At 37.0% G+C, this 27,679-nt stretch overlaps 2 protein-coding genes across 2 annotated transcripts; both read left to right on the top strand.

The window, feature by feature from the left end:
- The first annotated feature begins 6,465 nt into the window (after positions 1-6,465).
- Positions 6,466-10,908, top strand: LOC149839430 (GDSL esterase/lipase At1g29670-like). The gene is made up of 4 exons (XM_090004864.1): positions 6,466-6,709; positions 10,057-10,097; positions 10,139-10,385; positions 10,640-10,908. The coding sequence occupies exons 1-4, from the start codon at positions 6,466-6,468 to the stop codon at positions 10,906-10,908; spliced, it is 801 nt and encodes a 266-aa protein (XP_089860990.1).
- A 6,022-nt stretch (positions 10,909-16,930) lies between these two features.
- LOC149839431 (putative aspartyl aminopeptidase) lies at positions 16,931-25,794 on the top strand. The gene is made up of 11 exons (XM_090002546.1): positions 16,931-17,061; positions 17,216-17,351; positions 17,474-17,552; positions 17,878-18,080; positions 18,372-18,441; positions 20,726-20,848; positions 21,035-21,190; positions 22,503-22,679; positions 24,842-24,916; positions 25,132-25,272; positions 25,421-25,794. Exons 1-11 carry the CDS (start codon positions 16,971-16,973, stop codon positions 25,655-25,657), a joined length of 1,488 nt encoding a protein of 495 aa, XP_089858672.1. The 5' UTR covers positions 16,931-16,970; the 3' UTR covers positions 25,658-25,794.
- The last annotated feature ends 1,885 nt before the right edge of the window (positions 25,795-27,679 follow it).

A 27,679-nucleotide genomic window follows, 5' to 3' on the forward strand; every position in this document is an offset into this window, starting at 1 on the left:
TTTAGCTATATCCTTGTCTAAATCAAACTCGGCATGTACCAAATTATAAAAATACAATTAGTAATATTTTTTTAATGTATTAATTTGTTTATCAAAATATAGTTAGTCAATATACTTACATAAAGTACCTCACACAACACTATCTTCTCATCCTCTGGGGCCTTTATCTATCACTTGTGAGTAATATTGGCCCGCTCTCTAATGTTGCATGAAAGCCTCCTAGAGAATACAGAGGTGCCCTCGTCCATGACTCCTTGTGCTATAGGCTTGATAGTTACTAAAGCATTTCATTGCTTGATTTGCTTTTGTTGGGCTACACATTTGTTCTTTTTATATTTGCTCTAAGAAGATTCTGCAGTTACTAATTTATTGTAAGAAATAAATATTAATAGGATTGACAGTAATAAATTTTTAATTGTACTAAAAAATATTGGATTAATATTTACCTGAAGACATTATGGACGACTCTAGAATTGCAGTAATCTGTGGTGTGTGGGGGTTCTCTTTCTTTCTTGAAGTATCATCACCTGTGATATGAAGTCGATCTCATCTAGGTGTTCACTTTAGCTGACGAGTGGTGAACTGATCCATATGAAGGAAGAATGACCACCTCCTCCTCATGAACGATATGTCGATATATTTTAATTTCATACAAACAATATTAGCTCAAACTATATTGTATATAATTAAATCATACAAGAATATTCACTATCATACAAGAACAACATTAAATCAAATGAACAACAACAACATGATCATGGAGTTAACATAGCACACAATTATGAAATATAAATAAGAGTCATATACATTTTAAACTCATTTTCAAGAAAAAAAAATACAAAAACACTTACATTACACTTCCTTTATGACCCTAAAAGCTTTGTTAGCTCTTCAATAGGTAGATGTTCAATTGCACTTATATCAATTTTTGGGACTAGCCATGAGTCCATCCAATTAGGACTTTCTAGCAACATCTAAATGACAAGAATTTAAAAATAAAACCAAATAATCACAAATAGATTATGATGATTGACATGCCATCGGCTATATCTTTTATTGAATATGTTCTACAGTCTTATCTTATATATATGGATCAAGTTGGACCATACATTAGGTCAAGAATGCTCGAATAGATCCAAACTGTAGGTCACATCACCATGTCATAAGAAGATCTATATATCACATGCACTACTTCTGGTAAATCATGAGTGTACTCGCTTGGTTTTGTTCACTATGTTCTATATCATGTTGAAAAATGACCCTCATGCCTGACTAAGCGTGAGAATAGTTTCATTTTTGTTCGAAAGCTTTATACCACGTTCAATATTGGTTTCCAACTCAGGTTCGATAGAAGTTTAGGAAGAAAGGAGGTACAATTGATCAAATGAAGAGGAAGAACACATAACAACAAGAGTATAGAGAAGAAACCCTAGAGGGGTTTACTTCAATTTTTCGCATGGTTTCCCCCCTCTTTTTTTGTCTGTGCATATGTTGTGACAGTGGTTTGATGAGAGTGCAGAGAGATCACAAAGAGAGAGAAGGGAGCAGGCACTCCAACGAGATTGCAGAGAGAGAGAGAGAGGAAAAAAGAAAAAGGATCTATCGGGCCCATATCCACCATCAGAGGCAGAGCGGGGGGGGGGGGGGGGGGCTGCCTCCCGAAACAGTTATTTTTTTTAAAGCCCAGTCCTAGCGCAGCCCTGACTGCAGCAAATAGTTTGATTTGTCCATATGAAATAGATTTTTATTAATAATTGTAGCCATTTTTTATTTTATCTCAAAAAAAGTTTTTTTGGGGGCGCTGCCCCCTAACCCCCGACTATCACACAATGTTTTTTATACACCCCTGTTTGCCCCCCCCTCACATGAATCCTAGCTACGCCACTGTCCACCATGGCTCTAGCAGCTCACCCATGGATTGTAACATTCACATGCATCTCCACCACAACCCATTGCTTGATATCATTCCATAGTTGTAGGGTCCCCATCTTTGGCTCTTAATTTGGCCTTCTCCTCATTTGTGGCATGCACATATTTAAGGTTTGCAGGGACAGGGGTCCCCCGAGATACATTGCATATGAACCAATCTTTCGTCATAACCACCAGTGTTGTGAGAGGCGTACGCCTCAATACATGAAGCGTACGCCTCAGAGACGAAGCACACGTTCAAGGTACTGAGGCGTGCAGTGATGCGCCTAAGGTAAATATAAAAAAAGAAATCTGATTATGAGCATTAAACAAAGGTCGTTCTGATGCAGTCGAATAAGCATTAAATTCAATCCATTAACATCCTTACAAAAATGGCACATATTTTTATGATATTTTAGATATACCACGGATACTTGAGAGTCTCATGTTGTGAGAGGTGTACGCCTCAGAGGCGAAGCGCAGGCTCAACGCCTCGCTTCGCCTCATCGCATTTAACAACCTTGATAACCACACCTTTGCCCAAGGTGTCTCTTTGGCTTCACGTATCCTCCGAGTGTCCTTTTCTTTGAAGAAATATTCCACCTTGGCCGTGCCTTGAGCACATACTTTGTAATCAAAGGAAAGATGACCCACAGTTGGTTGTGTCGAGGCAAGGTTTATTAGCATACTCTTGGTTTGTAGGCTACGTGAGTGAGTGAGCTATGCCAGTACCGTTCCTCTTTCCCTCGAGCTAAATTAACCCATCCAAACAAAAAGTCCATCAAGCTAAATTATGTGCTACACTGTCCCTGGAGCAATTAACTCCTTCACTCTTCCACAACACTAGTCCATTAAACTATATATAGAACAACAAACCATATCTTAATTCACAATTCCCTTCCCTTCCCTCCCTTAGACTACAAGACCATTATAATGAAGTCAAAAAGGGACCAATAAAGGCTCATTTAAACCATGTTACGGCAGTGGCAAAATCCAATGGAGGTTTCAGCCTGTCCTTATACCATGTTGCAACCCAAAATCCAATGTAATTATTTGTGTTTTTTTTAAATAAAAAATCAGTTTTTAAAATGTAGTGAGACGCAAACTATTCGATTTAATTTGATTCAATTTCGATTCAGGTGTTTTTTTTAAGAAACCGATTCACCCACTGAAAAGATTTTAACAACATTGCTTTTGTAGGTAGGGTAGGTAGCCATCAAGCTGGACACTTTTTTTTTAAAAGGCAAGCGGGGGTTAGGCAGACCCCTACCAGTTATACAACTATACCATTGGGTTTTGAACCTGCAACGTTCAAACACAAGGTGACGTGCACTAGCAGCTCCTAACAGTCAAACGAAGTCCCCCCCCGTTGGTCAAGCTAGCTACCTTGACAAAATAGCGAGCTCACTATGAAGCCCAAGAGAGGGCATCAGGGCTGAGGTAGTGGATGCCGTTCATCCACGACAGAGTTCATTTTATGCACTGTAGATGCCACTCATCTAAAAGTCAACTAGGCTAAGCGTTCATTAATGGTGGACAAGCTCGCCGTGTTTGAACATTGATGTTAATTGTACATCTTGGTGGTTCTACAACACTTGAACATCCCAATTACTAGGTCACTAAGCGGCTATATAAGAGAGAGAGAGAGAGAGAGAGAGAGAGAGAGAACCTTGGTCTAGTGAGCCTTAAACCAGGTCCACTGGCGAACTCTTGTAGTTTGTGTCCGGTGAACCTTTTTCAAAAGAGTGACTAAGGAATGTAAAATGGGTCAGGTCGGGCCCATGGACATAGTATTATAATTGAGATTTGGCACTCATAAATCCTAAATAGTCTTCTAGATCAAGCCTCTTTAACAACTCATTTGCTTTTTGCCCTAATTGAAGCCAATTTTTTCCAGTTCAGACAAGGTTGGGTTTGGATCCATCCTGAGATCTAGCCATTGTTGGGTTAGGAGAAGTTGAATTGGTTTTCGGACCCATCTCAACGAGAAGTTTGGCCATTGTTCAACCAAGATTTTAGTCTTCAACAGAAAACCTTCAGCCTGGACCGGTTTTGGGTAAAATTGATGGTATCCTGAGGCCTGATATACTTACTCAAGTTTCACCGACCGTCCTCTAGCGCAGTGGTGGTACTATAAAGTATCATGCCTGAGGTTTTAGAGTTCAAAAGCTGGTAGAGAAGTAGGAGAGAAAAAAGAGAAGAATACTTTTTTTATACCTCAAAATTCCACAAAAGTATCACCATGAAACAGAACTCAAAACCATTTTTAAAAAAAATAATCAGAAAGGGAAAAACCTTTTTTTTTATTATATTTACAAGGAAAATCCACCCCCAGGATCAGAGGTTATCGCTGCCCGACAGTATAAAAAACTCCGTCAGCGTCTTGCCTTTTAGGAGTATAGCCATTGCTTCAGCTTGCTCAAGAAGTGAGATGCCCTCGGATTTGAACTTAGATCACCTGCCTAGCAGCCAAGGTCCCATCCCACTACTATAGACTGGCTGTTCTTGTCATGTGCTATCCGCGAAATCAATAAACTTCTTGGATGTGGTTTGCTATGGATGGCGATTTCGAGTTGGTGGTTCCACAACACTTAGGGGGTGTTTGTTTTATATATAATCTTTCCTATGAAAGAGGTCCTCTTTTATGAGAAAGCGGGACTTTTTTTTTTTAGTAAAGTAAAACAAATCTCCATGAGAAATATGTGGTGGGGCTTAAGAGTCTATCTGTTGGGGTCTGCCTAACACCAGCTTGCCTTTAAAAAAAAAATGTGGTGGGGCTGGGGGTGTCAATGGTTATGGTATTTGACCCAACCCCGACCCTTGCCGGATTCGGTACGACCAAGGTTTGATAACAAGGAAGGGTTCGGATTGACTGTTTGGTTCAGACCTGTGAGATCTGGTTATTAAATGAACCGTCTATGGTTTATGAAATTTTATACCAAACACAGGTCTGACCTGAGTTCTGATTAAAATCCTCAAAAATTTTATGTAAAAAACTTAGAAAGAATATTATTTTACCGGATATGGACTGACTCTAGTCTACGTAATCCTTAATGAATACGGCCGGGTATGATTTTTCTTATGAAAGAATTGGTCGGATCCGAGTCCACCCACTTTAGTGCGGTTCTGACCCGTCGACACCCTTAATTAGGGCCATATAATAAATACAAAAAAAACGTGTCAAAACAGGTTCAAATCTCCCCAGGAAGCACTTTCCTTCTTGGACATCTTCAGAAAATTAAGTCTCGTCTTGTATTTACAATAATGTGGCTGGATCCTATAGCTACCTACTTTGGACATTTGCCAAATGTGACGGGATTTAGAAAGACAGATCAATTAAGTGGTTCTTTAAGGTAACACGTAATCCTTTTTTTAAATAATGTGGTGCTAAGGGTCTGTCTACCCCCACCTGCTCATCATGGAAGAAAAAACGTTTTTCTTTAAATAAATTGTACAAATTTGGTCAAGCATCATTTTTTCTTGTTGAAGAAGCATAAATATCTAAAACTTTCCCAACCTCTCAAATACTTTTAAACTCAGAGGATCCTATGTTGATCTTGGCTGTCCAACTGATGCATGTCAATAGCTAGGATCAATCTACATCCAGGTGAAAATGTGGCCTAATCCGTGCCATTGTTAATTTGGACTGACAGGATTGAAAGTAGAATGGATCTCATCATATTGGTTGTTCGCCCAAAAGAACATATATACAGTAAAAGAAAAAATCTCTAATTTTCCTTGAGGGGGAGAGGTCTTTATAGATGTAACTAGCCATTCATCTACTTCAATTGAACACTCATATTCACAGACACACACTTTAGCTTTTTATGCCTCTATTAACACATGGTTTTCAACACTTAAGTTAATAAGGTGCAGTTTTAGCAATACACTTACCTAGATTATTATTATTAATATAGAGCCTAACACCTTGTTAGGTGTATTTTTGACTTATTTTAAAATGTTCGGAGCTATTTTAAAAATACACCTAATAAGGTGCAGTTTTAGCAATACACTTACCTAGATTATTATTATTAATATAGAGCCTAACACCTTGTTAGGTGTATTTTTGACTTATTTTAAAATGTTTGGAGATATTTTAAAAATACACCTAACAAGGTGCAGTTTTAGCAATACACTTACCTAGATTATTATTATTATTATTATTATTATTATAGAGCCTAACACCTTGTTAGGTGTATTTTTGACTTATTTAAAAATGTTCGGAGCTATTTTAAAAATTTCCCCAACAAAATTACATTAAAAAAAGTTACATATAGCAATCTGCGTTTAGCTTGACCAGAACTCAGCAACCATCACTACGAACCACATCGATCAGGTGGGTCCTACCTTAAAAGATACTTGTCATCCTATGCTCAAGGAACAGCGTTTTTGCACTTATTTAAGTTGGCCTAAGAGAGTCCCCATAGCTTGCCCCATCAGGTTGTAGACAACCTCCAGTAACAACTCTTCTTGTACGATATGCTGTTCATTTTCTTCTTCTTCTTCATTTCTTTCTGCAATGTCTTGACAGCCTTCCCCGAAAACAATGTAAAAGCCATGTTTGTTTTTGGGGACTCCTTGGTCGATAGTGGGAACAACAACTTTTTGAACACTACTGCGAGATGCAACTATTTTCCATATGGAATAGATTTTCCCATGGGTCCTACGGGGAGGTGTACTGATGGGAGAAATCCAGCTGACATACTGGGACAGCTCTTGGGCATCCCTCATTTCCTTCCGGTTTTCTATGATCCTCTAACTAGAGGGAGATCTATTCTTACTGGAGTTAATTATGCCTCAGGTGGTGCAGGGATCCTTGATACTACCTCTCAAAGTGTAAGCAGAACAGTAGCATGGTTTTTCATTTCTAGCATTACCTTTATATAAGTTTGTGGGTGCTCATCAGATCAATATGTATCTGAAATGCCGGTGGTATTTTGAAAATATTTCAGTATATTTAAAGGTTAAGCAATACATTACTAAAATAAATGATATTTCTCAAATTTTCACCTAGTTAAGAAAAGGGAAGTTTTCAAATAACTACCATACTTTTTTTTATCTAAGTCATGAGGACACCAAAAGTTTGGACCTTTCAAATTCCGACCAAAGTTTTTGCTTGGATTAAACAAATTAGCAAATAACACATGGATTAATTACCTGCAATAACTTCTGTTAATTAACGATTAGAATGGCCATTCTATTCATTTACCTTTCTCAATTTAAAAAGTCTAGTTTTCAGGAACTTGCCATGCCTCATTAGTACCACTTCTCTCTGTGACAAATATCTCGAGATTATAAAAATCTCGCAATAATATCGCGAGAAATTGCCTGAAAGTTTAAAATAGAAATTTCTTGCGATATTTTCAAACCCTGACAAATATTACGATTTTTATGGTTTTAGCAGATATTTAAAGTGAAAACCCCCAAGATTTTTATATTTTCTTATAAAAATTAATTTTTATATTTTATAATTTATTTTTCATTGCAGAGATTTTGCTGAAAAAATGCGAGATTTATGAAAATTTTAAAAATCTTCCCAGTTTTTGACTCCCGAGATTTTTGCCGTTTTTAACTTTTGTCACTATGCCACTTCTCATCTCTCTCTCTCTCTCTCTCTCTAACTTCTCATCTTAGTAATCCTCTCTCTCTCTCTCTCTCTCTCTAACTTCTCATCTTAGTAATCCTCTCTCTATCTCTATCTCTCCAATGACTTCTTAATTTTCCTGTGTCTATCTCTCTAACAACTCATCTTAGTAATCCTATCTCTGAGCTTCGGTTCCATCAAGCGTAGGGCTGTTAATGGGTTGGATTTTTATCGGGTGCCTTGATTCAAGGCATCTGATACTAGTAGATATGTAGTAGTGAAAACTGACTCAAATAAGAAAAAATGAAAACCCAATTCAAGTCTGGTTGAGAATGAAAAAACCAAATCCAACCACAAATCTGATTAAATGAATTTGGGTCAGACTTGCAGTTCTGTATTCGCCATCAAAATGCTGTAATTTTGTAGTAATGTATTGGTCGTTTTCTGATCTCTGCAACACAACTAATATGAGCAGGTTGCAGTCAAAGCATCAATGGATACTCACCATAGTCACAAATATCGGCTATTCTTTGAAAATCTTATGTTATGTTTTTTTTGCACGATTTTCAATAACCAATATAAACCAGAAAAAACTGCATTATTATCAAAATATCACCTGTTTTAAAAATATCACGATTTTATCTTTATATATATATGTTCTAGACCACCTAACTCCTTTAAAAAACATATTTGCATGTGTTTTTTTACTTAATCAAAACTTATAAATATGATCTATGCTTTGTTTAGTAGAAAATATGCATTAGTTTAAATTTTTTGTCATGTTTACATGTGTTTTTAGCTCCACAAAAAATCAAATGATTATATTACACCAAAAAACTTAACTCTTTTTCAAAAAAAAAAAAATCGATTAATTAGAAATCAAGAATTCTTGTTAAATTGACTTGATCCAAAGCATGGATATCAGTGAAAGTAATGATAAACGCATCTATATGTTTGGATTAAGCAAAAAACACATGTAAATACATTTTTCTAAAGGGTTTGTGACAGTTTAGGAGATAAATGGTCTGAACCTATACATTACTCACACACATATATATAGGAAAAGTGGTAGTTGTTTAATGGTTTGTGACGAATACGCACGGGCGCTGAGCATCCTGTGTGTGATGACTGTTCATCACATTGTTTTAAAAAAAACAGGATTTTTCATTGTTTTTATACAGTTTCGACCCCATAAATGTGTTGGCCATGGTCAATTTACTATGAATCCACACCTGGATCATGTGTTTTCGATAAAAAAAATGATATTTGGATACTTGAAAATTGACAAAGATTATGGACTGTTGAATTTTCAAAACTTATAAAAACCCACCAATATGTTGGAATCAGATGCTTCAATAGCTGATCCTTATAAAATCATGCACATAGATCACATCTGTACTGTCAGAATTTTAAAAATAATACAAAAAAGCCTTAAAAACCTCATTTAGCACGAATGTATTAACCTATATATATTTAAGTTTTTTCATATTTTTAAACATTTTCTTATATATTTCTAAAATCTGAATTTAGTGATACTATTCATAAAAACAATTTTTTTAATTCATCGTGAGATTTTGAGCTACGTTGGGCACGGACAAGGTCGGCATATCTGTGTAGAGGAACAGTGTCCGATGTTTCTTTTTTTTTTTGAAAGAAGGAACAGAGTCCGATTCATACGCTGATTTTTCTGTCTTTAGGTTCCTTCGCTGTATACATTTCTTGGAGGTTCCTGTGAGTGTTTTCTCTTTCTTTGGAGGGTGGTCTCTGACCACTCTTGTATCGATGTGCTAAGTTTTTACAAACCTCCTTGGCAGTTCCTTCAGAAACGAAAGATACATTTTTTGGAATACAAGACTTGATGAACTCATGATATGCAAAAATTTTGCAGAACAATATCACGTCTTTGAGTCGTCAAATTACGAACTTCCGAAAAGCAACGCTGCCGGATTTGCAGTCTCAACTCAACGACAGTTTAAGGCTGTCTTCCTACCTCTCACAAAGCATATTTTTTTTCTGCGTTGGTGGAGTTGATTACATGTGGAATTGCACTAAGTCTGGCTTGCCAGTAGAATGTGACTTGCAGAGCTTAACAGATCTGCTCGTACCAACTTACACCCAACAACTCAAGGTACAGAGTCTCTCTCTCTCTCTCTCTTGCTGGAGTTAGGCTTAGGTGCCCGTTTGTGACATTCCAATAGAAGGGAAGGGTATTTCATGGGAAACACAAAATTCTAGAAAGTCCTGCCAGCCTCAGCCTTCGCATGAAAGATCTTTCATATAGTGTGAGGTACGAAGGGATTTTATTTTACACATGAAAAACTGTGCCTACTTTTGCCATCATAGCATTTTCCCATCATTGTGCATGGATGTTTGTTTCACCCATGGTGGGAAAGGAATACCAGCTCAGCATTTTCAATTCCCATGAAAACTGCATGAAGCAACCGGACTGTTTTAGGTCATCTATACAATCTACATATGCTGCACCGGATGCAGCCGAGACCTTGATCGCATGGGCTTTAGTTTGTTTAAAGTCTTATCAATCACTAGATTTGGGCAAAGTTAAGAAGCAAAGGCCAAGAAGTTGGATTTTCAATTGGAATTATCTGTCCAAAATGCTCATCTATTTTCTTGTGGTTCTGTTTGTAGAGGATATATGAATATGGGGCACGGAAATTTGTGGTGCTTAATGTCTTGCAAAACGGCTGTGATCCTTATTTTAGAATGCACAATGACGGGTCCTGCTTGAAGGTTTTAGACGAGGCATCCATGTTGTTCAACAATGCACTGAGATCTGCTCTAGAGGGTCTAAGCCAAGATGTGCCTGGGTTCGCTTTTGTCTACGTCAATATGTCGGGAATCATTAGCAGCATGCTCGATGATCCAGCAACCTATGGTATGCTATTCGCATCTGTGCTTATACATCACCATATGAACTTCTTGTATGGTGATTTTAGAGATGTTTCATGTGCACCATCTTTTTGATTGAGCCAAGATGCACTCATCTTGCATCGGTTCAAATCACAAAGTGGACTATGGTGGATGGCCAAATGAAGGAGTAAGCTTTATAGAGTGTGCAACCAAATTTTATGTAATCACGATGATGAAATGATCAAACTGTTGCCAAGCTAAATCTGTGTATTTTGCTAGGATTAAAAGTGGTCAATGAGTCTTGCTGCACCTTGATGAGCTCAAACGGAGAGTTATGTGCTGAAGGAGATGAAGTGTGCCCAGACAGAAACACCTACGCCTTTTACGATGCGCTACACCCCACCGAAAAGCTATACATACAGCTGTCTACAAAGGCCTACTCATCTGAGCTCGAGACACAAGTGTATCCCTTCAATGTCAAATTCCTTGCAAACCTCACCTCGGATGTTACAGCTCCTTTACTTTCCATACCGTGGGATGATGTTTAGTAGGAGTCTCGTTTGATACTGTCAGAACAAGTAAGTTTCAAAATTGACAAATTAAGGATGAAGTGGCTTGCGGAGTCAATCTCTAGCAGAGGATATATAGAATCTCTGCTTTCCATATTAGTTGTGATGCGATTTATATGTTCCATTTTCATATTTCATTCTTACCAATAGACAAGCTTATTACTTGGGTGAGAAAGTGAGTCCGAATGCAATTTTAGATGATAGCCATGCTTGGTTTAGATGCAAACCCAACTAATTGGGGGAGCCTTGTGCCTAAGTTTCTTGATGGCATTCAACTTTTAGTATGAAGTTGATTGAATCTTTGAATAATGGCCTTCATCAAACGTGGCATGGCTCAATGAACCATGTTCATGTGCTAAAATATGGTGGTAATCTGCTATTTTTTTGTTCCCTTAATTTTGAAGGAAATAAGATTTATTCATGTATGGGAAGAATTTGTTTATGGTGATAATCTGTTAAATGGGGGGTGGGCTAAGGGTCACGCCGAATCAAACACTGGCAATGAAGAAACTTGCTAAATGAGTGTTAAACTTGGCTCCCAAAGGTTTTTATCAGATTATCCCTCTCTGACTACCACGTTGGTGTACTGACTACCACGTTGGACATATTATAAGATGGGCAAGCGAAGTGATCAGCTGTTCTAACATCCAAACCAGGGCTGCAAACAAATCGGGCATGGGCCGGATCCTGTTAGATCCAAATCTGAATCCAAAATGTGCAATGTAGACTCGAAGCCAAATAAGATCCAATATGGTAGGGTTGAATTTGGAACTGAAGTATATGAGTTATGTACTTGATTCAATAAAAACCAATAAAATTGAACTCTTTACATGTAAAAAAAATGAAATTGGATTGGATTTTGATGGAGGCCTGAATTAGATCTGACTTGAAATACTGACCCAAATCCAACAGAAATCTGGTTTAGCAAATTCTTATCCAATCTGAAGCTACATTTGGTTCTTAGCATAAGGATCCGAATTCAGAAATATATAGTGTCAGACTCGAATCCCATACCCAATTATATCTGATCGGTTTGCATCCCTATTTCCAACCCCAGCCAGTCTAGAGCAATATTGTTAAAATCAGTTTATTAGGTGAACTGGTTTCTTAAAAGAATGAAGAAAATCGAATCGAATTGATCTTGAATTAGCCTTTTTTACCATCAGATGACGTGTTGTAAAAAAAACAAATAATGTTAAAAATTGTTTAACCTCGTTAAAAAATATTTAAAAAAATGATTTGAATCGGCCCCTTTTGAATCATCTTTCGGCTTATTCAGACCAATGTTGTGGGTATCGGCAAAAAATTGATACGCTTCATCCCTGAGTCGGTTATTTTTTAATAAATATAAAAAGTACATAAATTTAATTTTTAATATTATTTTAATATCTTTAACACATGTCACGTTATGATTGAGACATAATATTTTTGAATTATTTTTTAGCCAATTCAAAACGATTCACTTGAGTATCGGCATCGGCTGATTGACCTGAATCCTTGGCCAAACAATACAGAGCCGATACCGATACTGACAACATCATTCAGAATGAAAAAAAGTGAAAGGCAGGCATAGAACCTGTCCTTGGTGATCCTCTAATTTAGAGGAGCACTTCCCACACACCACAAAAGACACTTTTTTTTTTTTCATATAAGAATAAGAACAGGAAAACCACCCAGAGGGGTATTAAACTTGGGCGTACCCCTTGACCCCATAGAGCCACCGGCTTTGGCTTACGCAAGGAGAATAACGTCCACGAGAATCGAACCTTGATTGCCCGTCTAACTCGCCTTGATCCGTTCCATCTAAGCTACCCTTCTGGTCCACCACAAAAGACACTTATCTTCTCACTTATACAAAGAAAGGGAAAGGTAAGGAGGCGCGAATCTTGGGACTATGCTTTTCTGCATGAAGCTACTCGTTCTAGTTATGAACTCCTTCTTTTTTTATTTATTTATTTTGTGCCTACCAAAATGATAAATTATAAGGAACTTTTCGAAACACGCTTAAACTTTTTGAGATAATAAATCCTAGCTACGCCCCTGCCTGCAGCCTAGGGTTATTGTGTAGGACACATTTTCTAAAGAAATATTTCATGTGGTATCAGAGCTATGAAGAAGTAAGTTTCATTAAACTTTGGCTGCAACCTCCTCTCGCACCTCTCTCCTTATTTCACTCTCTTATTTGCATCAACCCCTTTTTCTTTGGTGTCTCTTCTCTAAACAAAATCTTTCCCCTTTTGCTTTAGATCTGAAATTATTTTCAGATCTATTGTGCTTCTTGTCTTCTTCATATTTGCATCCTGTTTATTCTTCTTTTCTTAAAATGTCCTCTTAGATCTGATTTTATATTTAGATCAAATCGTTCTTTCATGCCAGACCTATTCTCAGATCAGAATTTCATATTAAATCTGCTCTTGGGTGGCATCCCTATTAAATCCACTCAAGTATAAAAAAAAATGAAGAGGTTAAAACCAAAAAATTTGACTGTTCTGATTAAATTGGATTCTCTGATTAGTTATTTGGATCAAATTTTTCTTGTTGGTTGAACTGAATTCAATATTGTTTTAAGTCATATTTCTTATTTATTTCCTTCATTCGTTCTTTATCGCCTACATTAATGCTTCTTTTCTTAGCCATTTAGTCATCAAAAAACTTGATTCTTCAAATTTTATTACCTGAAAGAAACAAATCATTCTTTGTCTTTGCAACTATGATTTAATGGGACACCTTAATGGATCGATTCCTATGCCTTTGAAATATGTATCCCAAACAATTTTAGTGCAGCCTCAAAAGACTAAGTTTGTGATTCGGAATCCTGAGTTTGTTGTGTGGCGCAAAAATGACTAGTCAGTTGTAACCTTCATTACAACCGCCTTCTCTCATGAAGTCTGTAAAGATTCAAAGAGTCGTCAATCATGAACCAAGAAAATATCAACTACAAAAGAAACCCTAAAAATATTCTCTAAAGAACACACTCACAAATCCTACAAAAGGGAATACACAATAAGGCACACAACATAAAATATATATTTTATTCAAGAAACAAGTGTGCAAAAGCTTACATTACAAAGGGAAAATACCCCTATTTATATACAATAGAGAGAAGAGAGAGAGAGCACTAGAATTGAGAAAGAGACCTCTCAATAGCTCGAAGAAAGAGCAAGTCAACTAGTTTGACTTAGTCCCATATAATATATATTATATATATACTTTATATACAATATATATATATATAATATTATAATAAAATAATATATATATATATAATATATACAAAAGTATGAATATATATATATATATATATATATATATATATATGCTATATTATATACACCTGTATGTATATTTAACACTCTCCCTCAACCTTGCGGTAGGATAATCGAAAGTTTGCCTAAAAGAAGCTGAAACTGACATATATATATATATATATATATATGATCGGGTGTTAAGTTGATGATCATCGGAAGCAATGCATGCCATTGATTGTACATGGATCAATGACATTGATCTTTTTTCGCTTTCAAGGGTTTCAAAGGTGGTCTTGGACAGCTGCTAAAGCCTATGAAAGCGCAAAAACCAATCCACTGACATGCCAGTCGCATCTGATGGATGTCAGACAACAAGGAGTCAGGCAATACCCCTTTTATTTATTTATTTATATATATATATATATATATATATATATATATATATATATATATATATATATATATATATATATATATATAGAGAGAGAGAGAGAGAGAGAGAGAGAGAGAAGCGCCTAACAGTGGACACTCCACTGTTACTGGATGCTTCTCCGCCACTGATCCTGTGGGGATCAGTGGCTTGCATTTTTTTTAACATGTTACAAGGGGCCAGCGATGCATTGAAAGGATGTATTCTTTGGTTGTTCAACCTCTGTACGGTCCTGCTAAATAATGTCAAACAAATTGTTAAATTCAGATCCTCTCACTTGGGTTTTATTCTAAGACTCCCACACCTTCTTAGAAAACTTCCTGTGAAGTGTTAAACCACACTCTGCAGAAGTTAATATTCTCTTTATATTTGACAAGTTGCATGAACCAACAATTATTTTAGACCTCCACCTCAATCTTTTTGATAGCTGTAAAACCCACCAGTAGTTCAATGTAACACCGTGCATAGAGAATGCACTGTGGCTTTCTTGTAAACTCATCAAGGGAGATGAGTTTCCTTCCCAAAATCTCTTAACATCTAACAGAAAATCCTCATTCCCTTAACTCAATGTACATATTCTAAAGTCCAATCCATACGGGGATTGTACTCATCACCTAAAGTTTTCAGGGCATGTCTGGGTACCATTTATTAACCAAAAGAGTCTGCCTTACAAGTTTCCAAACACCACCCACTACAAGAAAAACCTTGATTAGCGACGGATATTTGCGATGAATTTTTTTCGTCGTAAATTAACGACGAAATTAGTGAGAGAACATTATTCATCGCCAATCTTTGAAATATTTTTGAAATTAGTGACGATACAAATTCTATCTCAAATACGTCGCTAATTATCGACAGATCGGCGACAAAAAATTTTCGTCAACTTAGCGATGGAATTAGCAAGAGAAATATTCCGTCGCTAATTAGCGACGAATTAGCGTCAGAAAAATTCCCTCGTTAATTCCATCACTACTTTTTTATTTAAACCGTCCCACCTAAAGCGCAAAATTTTTCCCTTCTCTCCCATTCAAAATATAAACTGATGTGAGATTTAAACCGTTCCCAAACAAGCGCTCTTGTGAGCAATTTCCCTGCCTCTATCCTGATCTTCCCTTTCGGCTCCATCAGAGCCTAGGCGTCGCTAAACTATTTAGCGACAAATTTAGGTCGTCGCTAATTGTACCATTCATGTCTTCCTCATGTTGAATAAAACAAACCGATGGGTCAGAAACAAACTGCACCTCCTGAAGATGAGTCCACATTCTTTTAAGATGAGCTAGCATGAATTAAAACTCCATTCTTCTAGGCTTTTCACCTCTCACAAAATCAACCATGAGCGTCAGAGGAACATCCTCTTCTTTCCTTCCTCTACTCTAGTCTCAAGACTCGATTTTCGACCGGCATAACGATGAGATCCCCCTCTGACAACATCAGACCCACTTCTGGCCGTAGATGATGAACCCTCACCATGATCCCATTGCTTCAAGCCATTTGAGGATGAACGAGTTTCTCCCACCACATCTGTCACGGGACACCCCAAAAAACCTCACATTTGGCTCCCCCTCCTCCTCTTGGTTGTAGTTGGTGCTGCTCTGGCGCAGACGGTCTCTTCCTTCTCCCTACTCATGCACTCACAGATGCAGCGTGGCTGCTGCTGTCAAGAAGCCCACAGCTTGAATGACATTCAGAATCTCTACAATCCCCTTCAACGTCCTCAGACGAAGCTCATCCGACCTCTCCAGCCTATCTTGTGCAAGAGTGCAACTCTGACAAGGTCTCTTGAGCTTCTTTTTAGCATGCAATCACTGGCAAAACAATACTTACAATGCTTGGGATATCAGGTCATACAATCCTGCCCATATCGAAATGATATCTGATAAGGTAGGGTTGAATGCGGTTTGAAACTTATATGGTGTTACCGGCCCAAAAATAAAATCACTATGAACAAACCTATTTACATGTGTAAAAAATGCAAACAGCATGGATTTGAATCTAGTCCCAACATGAATCCAGCATAAAATACTGATCTGAATCCTATAACAGTCGGTAATAATCTAATTAAATAATCCATATCAAATTCAAATGCACACTCAATTTTTTTTTCCCAAGAATCTGTATTCAGAAACAATGTATTGGATACATCGGATCAAACCCGATCCGTTAATCCACCCCTGATTATTCATAAGCAAGTATTCTCTCTCGAATCCGATAAAAAAGAAAGTATTCTATCGAATCTGGTTCGTTATGCATAGATTTAATACGGACCTATCCTATTTCTCTAAAGCTGAAACCGGTCAGAGTCAGTATATCGCTCGCTCTACACACACACACACACAGAGAGAGAGAGAGATTTTGTTGCAGAGATGGGGAAGGGCGAGAACGCGTGTACGAACTCGGTGGTGGCCGATCTAATCGACTTCTTGAACTCCTCTCCCACCGCATTCCACGCCGTCGGTATATGCCTTTCTCTCTCTATTAGTCTCAATTTCCATGTTTCCGCTCTCCCCATCAATCCGGATTGCCTTCGTAGATTCATACATCTATTCCATCTTGGTTTGATGAGAAACCCAACCTTTTTGGTGAGTAGTTTGATCTGAAATTTTGGCAGATGAGGCGAAGAGGCGATTGAAGGCAGCGGGGTTCGAGCATATCTCGGAGAGAGAGGATTGGGAGCTCCAGGTGGGCAACAAGTATTTCTTCACCAGGAATCACTCGACCATCGTCGCCTTTGCCATTGGCAAGAGGTGGGGAAGCAACAAAATCCTTATTTTCTTTCTTGGCTTTTCTTTTTTGTTTTTCCGCTACGTTTCTTTCTCATTTGGAAGACCTCTTCCTTACTATTTGTTCAAATTTTGGTTTGGTTTAGATATGTTGCTGGAAATGGGTTTCATGTGGTTGGTGCTCACACGGATAGCCCATGCCTCAAACTCAAGCCTATCTCTAAGGTCGGCTAATCCATTTAATTGGGCTTCATTTTCTTTTTCTTTTTCCCTCCTGGAGTTGGGTTTTGTTTCCCATAACTACTCTGTGAAAGATATTTGTTATTTAATAGTACGTTCTTTTAGGATGTATTATACACGCTCTTAATAACATGTATCAATAATAATAACCTTTGTATGCGTCTGGTGTATGAATTTTCCTACCAAGTTGCTCTTTCCTGAAGGAACTAATAGACCATCTTCGCTTAAGGCTCTTTATGTGTTTCTTTTTCATTTTTTCTTTTTATTTGTGAAGTGTTTTTCAAAATGAGTGTTATTTGCACTTCTTCAGGTAACTAAAGGAGGGTATTGTGAAGTAGGTGTCCAAACATATGGAGGAGGCTTGTGGCATACATGGTTTGATCGTGATCTGACTGTCGCTGGTCGGGTGATGATAAAGGAAAAGAAGGATGGTGCTGTCTCCTGTAATCATAAGCTTATCAAGATTGCAGAGCCTATACTTCGCATACCAACTCTAGCAATTCATTTGGATAGGTAGTTTGAGCGCCTTTTATTGGAAACCTGTGATCTGAACAAGATCGATGGGTCGTTGTTTTATTTACATAAATGGCAGTTTCACTTACATATACTGTATGTTCAATTAACTTTGTGTTTGTGTTTCTGGTGTTTTTTTTAGTGGACAGACGGTATATTGATCTGTATGTGTGTTTTATCTACATTTTGTCCTGGCCAGATGCTATTAACTGTCTCTTTTTTGGGAATCTTTGATGTCACTATTTATGAGTAGTTCTGATTCTTTCGTTCTCTATGATCAATATTTCACAGGAGTGTCTCAGATGGTTTCAAGGTTAACACGGAGAACCATTTAGTCCCTGTGTTGGCAACAGCAGTAAAGGTGATCTGAGATGTAGACCTTATGTTTTGGTTAGTCACGTTTAGTATTAGTGTTGTTTGCTTATAAAGCTTGTGTGTTTCACTTACATATACTATCTGTTCACTTGGTTTCTGGGCTGCAGGTCATGTTGCCCAATGACCCTGGTATTCTGGCATGCTAGCTAGTCATTATGGTACTTTACGCTTTCCAAAATTGTGTTTTTTTACCTTGCACTGATCCAGTTATGGTATTGGCTGTAAAGGCCTTGACATTTTAATTCAAGAACTGGAATGCCGTATGTGGCTTAGCTTGCCTGTGATATCCGGTTATAACAGGATAGCATGGGGTGGTCATTCATATGATGTATATATAAGCCAATGGGTTCCAGTGCCACTGGTAAAGATAAAATAAATGGATGTAGTTCATCCTTCCAGAAGTACTATTTCCCTTTTTCCTTCCTCATTTTTGTTATTTTGAAGCAGCATCATTACATGCCAACTGCACCATCATTAACAGGGGATAAGAATGTTTGAATAAAACAAAATTGAAGCAACTCAGCTGCAAATGTGGAAAATACCAAGTTCTTCTGTAATGCTGGTGTCAGCAGTGGATATCATTAAAAACTGAAAAGTTCATAAAAATTTAGTCATACTTTCCAAAATTTCTGCCATGATGAGACCATTTATCACTTTGAACATATTGTTAGAAAAATGGCTTTGTCTAATAGGTTTTACTCAAACTAACCGTGCACTTATGTTGTTTTAAGCTTGGTAATATTGAAACAGGTTGAGAATAAACTATAGTTCCTTAATAGAAATAAAGGGTTTAGTCATAAGTAATTGGTTAGTATCCTTAAATGTGTAATAACTAACAACTTAAGCTCCCCGAACAATAGTGTCACCAGATAGATAATGTAGATATGCATTTCATTCTGAAGCCTTAATGCCTATTCCCACAATGTCTACACAATTTTCCTATTATGGATGTGTTTATCTCTAAAAGACAGGAGGCCTGTGCACTATGCAAGCTTTAGGTGCTTCTGTAATAGCTTCTGCACTTGGGTTGCTGACTGCTTCAAGGTTGCCAGACTAGGAAGCGGAAGCGGGAAACGATACGGGAAGCGGAAGCAAGAATCCATGCATTTTAAAATGTATAAAAAGTGAGAAGCGAAGAATAAAAAAAAAATATAAGAATTGAATGAAAATCAAAATGGAATATAAATAAAAACTAAAATAAAAGTAACTATTCTTAAATTTTATGATTTTTTAGTGTAAGAATTAAATTTTTAACAAAATCTAAAAATGATGATTGTCAATTTAGAGAAAGCACATGGAAGTGAGTGAGAAGCGTGAGAGGAAACACATAAAAAACATGAAAAATAGAGTGAGAAAACATATAAGAATAAATGTAGCATGTAATATCTTCTGCACCTGGTTTGCTGACTGCTTCAAGGTTGCCAAACTAAGAAACTGAAGCAAGAAACGATACGGGAAGTGGAAGCAAAAATCAATGCATTTAAAAATGTATAGGAAGCGGGAAGCGAGAAATAAAAAAAATAATATAAGAATTGAATGAGAATCAAAATGGAACACAAATAAAAACTAAAATAAAAGTGACTTCTTAAATTTATGATTTTTTAGTGTAAGAATTAAATTTTTAACAAAATCTAAAAATGATGATTGCCAAGTTAGAGAAAGCACATGGAAGTGAGTGAGAAGCGTAAGAGAAAACACATAAAAAACATGAAAAGTAGAGTGAGAAAACATATAAGAAAAATAAATGAAGTGTGTGGAAATCATAGGAGAAGCGTGGGAGAATCGAGATTCCCATAAGGTTTCGGAAGCGAGGAGTATCACACTTCTGAAGCGAGTTTCCAAGAAGCAGGCTTCCCACCTATCTAAGAAGCTTCTGGTAACTCTGGACTGCTTCCTCTATGTGACATACCAATGCGGAAGTCCACATATACCTTGAAGATAACACAGTTGCTGTTCTAACTAATTAAGTCTCTTGCCAAAATCTGTTTATATTTACACCTTTTCTGCCATTCAATATTCTTTTGTGATGATGTCATTGAAGACTCAGTAAAGAGATAACACATCAGAATGGAAAGTACATAGAAACACATTCAATTCTTAAGCGTTTAGATGGGAGCTTTTATTGGATGTTGTGTATTAGAAGTTCAGCTGCATTTTATTTTAATTTTCAGATATTCTTTAATGCCAAAATGTTAATTTTGCTGTCCCTTTGTTGTTTCCTCTGCCTTTTTCGAAATTCTATCACCTGTCTGACTATGATAGTATTCCAGGCTGAACTGAACAAGCTGCCAGCTGAAAATGGATCATTAGAAAACGAATCTGACTGTGATGGAAAACAGGCAGGTGACAAAAAACTTGTTGATAACAAAAAACACCATCCTGTTCTACTGCAGGTAAACAATGAACAGGCGTCTTATGTGAGAGGCATCCTTTTTTCTTAATAAGGTCCACTGTAAAAAACTTGTGTATACAATTAGAAAAAATTCATAAGTATTGCTTGCATTTGGTTGTGTGTGAAGGCTTTCATTTTATTTGGTGTTCAAATATTTACGATTGCTGTATATCGTATTGTCTTTCAGTTGCTTGCAGCTGAAGCTCGATGTGAACCAGATGAAATATGTGATTTTGAGTTGCAACTTTGTGATACTCAACCAAGTGCGATAGGTGGCGCTACTAAGGAGTTCATTTTTTCAGGCAGACTAGATAATCTTTGCATGTTATTTTGCTCTTTGAAGGTGAATATTTTATTGATTAAGAAAATTGAATGATTTTTTTCTGTCTTGAAGAAATTCTCAATCCTCGCAATGAAAGATATTCTGTTAACAAAGTTCATGTCAGATTTTTCTACCTACATTCATCATATTTTACCATAATTTCTGTTACAAATATCTTTATTTTAGATATGTGAGGCTCTCTCTTGTTTGGTTTCATCTTTCCTACATAAGTTTTGATTTCTGAAGCTGAGTTTCTAGTCAAGATGCTTATCATTATTGACTTGAAATTTGTATGGTTGAGCCTTCATTCATTGCTATGATAGGTTGGTTGGTGGCTTAGTCTGGTCTCTTATTTTAATGTACAAAAGAAAAAGATAATTAATTGCAATTAGGAAATTGAAAAATAGTTGTTTTGGGAACAAAATAAGAAGTAGAAAAGTTGAACAATTATGGAGATTCATCACCATTGCATTCGCTCAATTTCAATTTGGTTTAAAATATTCATGGCAGAAATTGAATTTGGCTTTTAGCTTATTGATTTGCACACATGCATAATGAGTTTGTCTAGATTTAAACTAGTCACATTAGCATTAGCAACAATCAATTGATTGAAATGCCAGAACACCCATAAAAAGAATGACATTTTTCAAAATACATTATTACTTTTTGGGGTTAATAATGATCATCACTTTTCAAATTCAAATTAGTAAAGCACACCTTGTTACTTTTTCAAAAATGTGTTTAACTTTTTGTTTCCCTTCAAAACAAGACTCACTTTAGCCCTAAAAGTAATTATATATATTGAAAAGTGTCATTGTTTTTAAGCGTGTTTTGGTCATTTCAATCAGTGTTAATGTTAGTACAATTAATTTGAAGTTATGAACCTTAGATAGTGTTTACTTTTTTACTTGGATATTATGTAACCATTTTGCCATTCTATGGCTTTCATAAGAGGAAACCAAGTAATAGAATGGATAAACTTCCTAGTTTTTGCCTTTTGGAATATGTTCCAACTACAAGCAATTAATTTGTTGAGTATACTGAAATATTGTGGTGACTTACAAATACTTAAATAGAAATGCACATACAAAGAAAACCACTCTGTTGGAATATGTTCCAACTACAAGCAAGCTAGACTTTTTCATGCCCTATGGGGGAATATCACCTTTTCAGATGTTTTTGAAGGGAAAAATATCATGTTATTGAGGTTGTTTCTTATTTCAGATGTTTTATTAAGGAGGGAAACCTGTGATTGTGTATAATATTGGATGCAGTTAGAAACTCAGCTGAATAGATTGTGACTGCCCGTGTATCTATGTTACCACAATTGCAGGCATTGATAGATGCTACATCATCTGTGGATTCCCTTGATAATGAGACTGGTGTAAGGATGGTTGCCCTGTTTGATCATGAAGAAGTTGGATCTAACTCAGCTCAAGGGGCTGGATCTCCTGCTATGCTAGACGCCCTGAGAAGAATCACCAATTGCTTCAGCTCTTCTGATTCCAAGGTAAAAGTGGCCTCGTTTATCTGTAATGTGTTGTTACAGTATAATTTTCCAACTATGCTCTTTCGAATTACAATCAGGTATACAGCTTGACCTATTCTAGTTAATAAGATGACATATTGACCCAGCTGTGAGTTTGAAAAATGTCTTAGCAGCTGTTTGCTCCACCTATAAGGTTCACCAATGTTTTTTTCTTTCATAAATCTCGCTCACTTTGTTACCTTGTTTTTTCACGGCTGGCAGCAGGACATGATGAGACTTGACTTTTAGTTTCTATTTTAGGTCAGCATATTGCTATTTTTTTGGGTATTACCTACATCTGTTCATATGTGACCTGTTCATATCCCTAGTTATAAGTTCATCTTCATGTGTTCCATCTAGGGAAGCACACGAGCCGAGCCTGGGCTGTTTGAACTCGGCTCGATTCAAAATGTCTTTGTCCAGAGCTTGTATGGCATTGTCCAGACTCGGCTCGGTTCCGAGCTCGAGCCGAGCCGAGCTTCAATGGTATTCCATAAAAAATCTTGTAAAAAGATTTTTTGCAGAGGTGGGATTCGATCCCCAAACCTGTTTAACGTTAATCAAGTGACCAACCACTAAGCCAGAGCACGATTTTTTACTATTTTCACTGAAAAAAATGTATACATACTAAAAATTCTCTAGATTAATGTACAACGAAAAAAGGAAAAAGACGGGATTCAAACCCAACACCTTCCGAAGAAAAGTCTAATGCCCTGCCCACTTAGGTAACAATGACCATTTGGTTTTATTTGCAAACATATTATATATATTGGGTTCACAACGAACCGAGACTTATCAAGCCTTATTGGGCTTGAAAGGTCGTTCAAGCTCAACTGGGCTCGAAAGGTCATTCAAGCTCAACTCGATAGCTCGCCCGAGCTTTATACGCCTGTTCAAGCTCGATTCATTTACAAAGCGGGCAAGCCCAAGCCGAGCTTTAACCGAGCTGAGCCCGAGCCAGCTCGGTTCAGTGTGCATCCCTAGTTCCATCACTAGATGAGGTCACATGTGTCTTTTGTCCTCTATCTTGTTTGGCTCTGCAACTCGGATCCTGGCAAATCTGGTAGGTGTGTCCACTCTTGAAAAATCCTGGTGAAGTGCTAGGCATGTCAGCTCCTGAGAAAATATATCTCCTCTTAGTCGTTACAAAAGAAAAAAAAACTCCACTTCTACTTCCTAATCTTGCTTTCCTCTTTGATTGTTCTCTTTGGAGTAAGACAAAATGGTTCCAAGACAATGCACTGGATCTAATAATGTCCCACTTGTGGTGCAATGTATATTTTCTTTTTGTGGTCTCCTGAGTATTGTTAACCCCGATTCCACAATATTCACTGATGGACCTATTCTCACATAGGTGCTTTATTGAATCAAGTTACATCTTTTGGTCATGTTCTCTTAGGAGCATGCTTCAGCCATTACATTCCACAGCTTTCTGGCAACCTAGGTGGACATTAATACCTTTTCATGTAGAGTTTCATAAAGTTAGAATCTACGTCAATTCTCACATATTGACCAAACAAACCCTGCATGGTTCTCTTTTTTTAGTTTGCCAACAATTATATTGTCAATCTTCAATAATAGCCAAATTGACAGCCTTGACAATTTGTAAATAAATTTTTTCATCAAGCTCAACGGAAGACAGTTCAGTGCTTTGATTGTCAATGTGCTTGTGGTCCAAAACTCCAAATATTGTAGTTTCCTTTATTTTGGTTTTGCTTGAATCTTCTTTTTTCTACTATTTTGATTATAGTATACATGCAAAATAGGTCAAAGGGAGCATCACCAGCAAAACCAGAGGAGTTTTTCATGTAAATTCTTTTCAGAATATACCAAAATTCAGCTTTTTCTTCAGTTGTAAAGTTCTCTCACTTCTATGTTAAAATTGAACACAGAATTACCTAGGGTAAGACTGCATTTACTCATTCTTCATGAATTTTAACATCAACTTGAATTTATATATTAATGGCCCTGATGGTAAAACGATGCCTGAATTTGCAACATAAGCAGTGGCTGTGGGCAGCATGATTAAGAACCGATATCTTATCAACAGTTATATTGTTAACCCTGCTCAATCCTATTTTTCATAGTTATTTTAAATTCTTTGTTTTTTTTCGTTAATTTGGTCTTTTGATTCCAAGTTTCAGCTTCTTGAGAAAGCCATACAAAGAAGTTTTCTAGTCTCCGCTGACATGGCCCATGCATTGCATCCAAACTATATGGTATGTCATACCTTGCTTTTTGGTTAGTGGTGCATTTGTTTTATTTCCTTTTTTGTTTTTTATTTTAAAATCAAGCTGGGGGCTATTTCCCCATGAAATTTGAACCACGACCCATCGAGTATGGTAGTGCAACCTAACCATCAAGCTATCTCATATGATCCCTTGGTTAGAGTGTTACGGTTTATAAATTAACATATGGTTTGACCCACTTGCAGAACAAACATGAAGACAATCACCAACCTAAGTTGCATGGAGGCCTTGTTATCAAGCACAATGCGAATCAACGTTATGCAACCAATGCGGTGACAGCGTTTCTATTTCGAGAGATTGCAGAGCAGCACAACCTGCCTGTTCAGGTTGGTTCCCTTACATACCTTAATAGTTTGCTCCATATTTAGAAAATTCTCATTGTTTTATTGACATTCTGCCCATTGAATCCAAGGTTATGATATCATTCTTCATTGAAAATAGGATCACTGGTAATCACTATACATTTATCTACAGGATTTTGTTGTTCGCAATGACATGACATGTGGCTCAACCATTGGTCCCATACTGGCAAGTGGCATAGGGATTCGTACTGTAGATGTTGGTGCTCCTCAACTGTCCATGCACAGCATAAGGGAGATGTGTGCTATTGATGATGTGAATCACTCGTATGAACATTTCAAGGCTTACTTCCAAGAGTTATCTGGACTTGATGCCAGGATAAGTGTGGATTTCTGCCAGGAAGCGCCATAATTGTGATATACTGCCATGTGACTTTAATGGGTAGGGACTATCTTAATTTTCCATCCCTTATGTTTATGAGGTATATTTCCTTTTTTTATATTAACCTAGACAACATTTACCAAGTCTTAATTTATGTTTTTGAGGCATCTCTCTCTCTCTCTCTCTCGTACACAGAAAATTTAAGGACCTGCAAAAGCTCCATTTCAAAAGAGTAAATGTTACCATGTTCTCCCATTTTCATATAAAAAGCTAAAAGTAAGCCCAAAGCTTGTCATGACCCATGATCATCGCCAGCTCTAATTATGAGTTTGAAGTTTGAACTGATTGCAGGCGAAGTCGTTTGACTAAAAGAATATTTTTAGAAAAAAGAGAAGGAAAGAAGTTAAATTTATTAGCCAAACGAGCTGAGCTAAGCCGAGGAGCCCTTCAAATCCAAAACATTTGTCTGCAATTTCTACTGATGCCCTTATGAAACTTTCCAGTTAATTATGTAGGATTACAGGAACTAAATCACGTACAGTTTAACAAAAGAAATAGAAAGATACTCGGATAGTTAACAAGCGATGTGCTAAGATAGTTTACTCCAAGATTTCTTGTTCAATTAGTTGTAATGCGTAGCGTAAACATTTGTGAGAATTTAGTGCTTACATGGAAAAGATGATTGCTTTAGACGCTGATAATTTCTTTCATCAACCGTTGGTTTCAATTTTAGCTTGATAAGAGAAACTGAATTTCTTGTTGGTTTTGATTTTAGCTTGATAGGAAAACTGCATTTCTTGTCACCGTACGAACATGAATTTATGGATTTCCTAGGGGATTTAGCTAGAATGAGTTTTATAAGTGTGTTTTGGATTTAGATCCAAGGGGGTAGCATAGTTGGATCAGGCCTCGGCTGTTAGACGGGCAGCCGGGTTCGATTCCTGCAGGGCATTATTCCCCTTGCATAAGCCGAAGCTGGTGTCTCCCGGGGTCAGTGGGTGTGCCTGGGTTTACAGGGGTGGTTTTTCCATTCCTATATGAAAAAAACGTGTTTTGGAGAATTCAGTGGAATTGGAATCTTGTTCCACCAAATTCCTCTTTGTGGCTTGAAAATGGCCAGCGCTGGTGGAATCCAATTCCAAATTCACTAAATTCTCTGAAACCAAACACACCCTTAAACCTCCTACCTGGAACCTGTCACGGAGTTGATCCAACTGAAACTACCTGCAGATGGGCCCTAGCTTAGCACGGTTAGGCACAGCTGCATGGGTGTGTGACCTGAGTCCAACCCGATCTGGATCTGCCCAAACATCTCTAAATTGATCGAAAAGTACAATGAGCCAAGCCATTGAACAATAGTAGTTTGTTTCAAATTGCTAGTGTGCAGCTGAATTCATAAAATTTTAACGTTTTCCCAAGATATACTAACTGTAAACTGGAAACTAATTAGCCTCAAAACTTTAATTCATTTTTTGTAGATACTTCTTATTGCCCTTCTAGCATAGAAATTGTTGGGTTGAAGTGAATCTCAAATCTAAAGAATGATGCTGAAGAACTCACTAAATTTGATACATTTTGAATATGATAATCATTTATTCCAACTTAAAATGATTGGTTAGTATGAAAATATTTTTTTATACTTAAATTTTGACATTATTTAGAATAATTAATAAACTTTTCGATTATTAGAATATAATCTTCTTAATTAATAGTTGGTTCCATTAATTTACATATTTTTTAATTACGTCTAGAATACCAATCATATCAAGACCCGAGCTAAAACCCGAACCTGTTAAGACCCAAATTGATGATACCCGAACCTGTTAACTCATATGGGTCTACTTTTTTCAATCATACCCGAACCTGACCTGAATCAAAATGGGTTTATTAAAGACCCGACTGATTATATTTGAACCGATACGTACCCGAACCCATTAACCCATATGGGTCCATAATTTCTAGTTGTACCCGAACCCAAATTAGATTGGGTCGGGTTTGGATCTTACTTTTAAACCCGATTCAGAATCGAGTCTGATAAGACCTGACCCGAAC

The sequence above is a fragment of the Nuphar pumila genome, chromosome 4 (assembly GCF_984573655.1).
Source record: "Nuphar pumila chromosome 4, dmNupPumi1.hap1.1, whole genome shotgun sequence".
Lineage (NCBI taxonomy): Eukaryota > Viridiplantae > Streptophyta > Magnoliopsida > Nymphaeales > Nymphaeaceae > Nuphar > Nuphar pumila.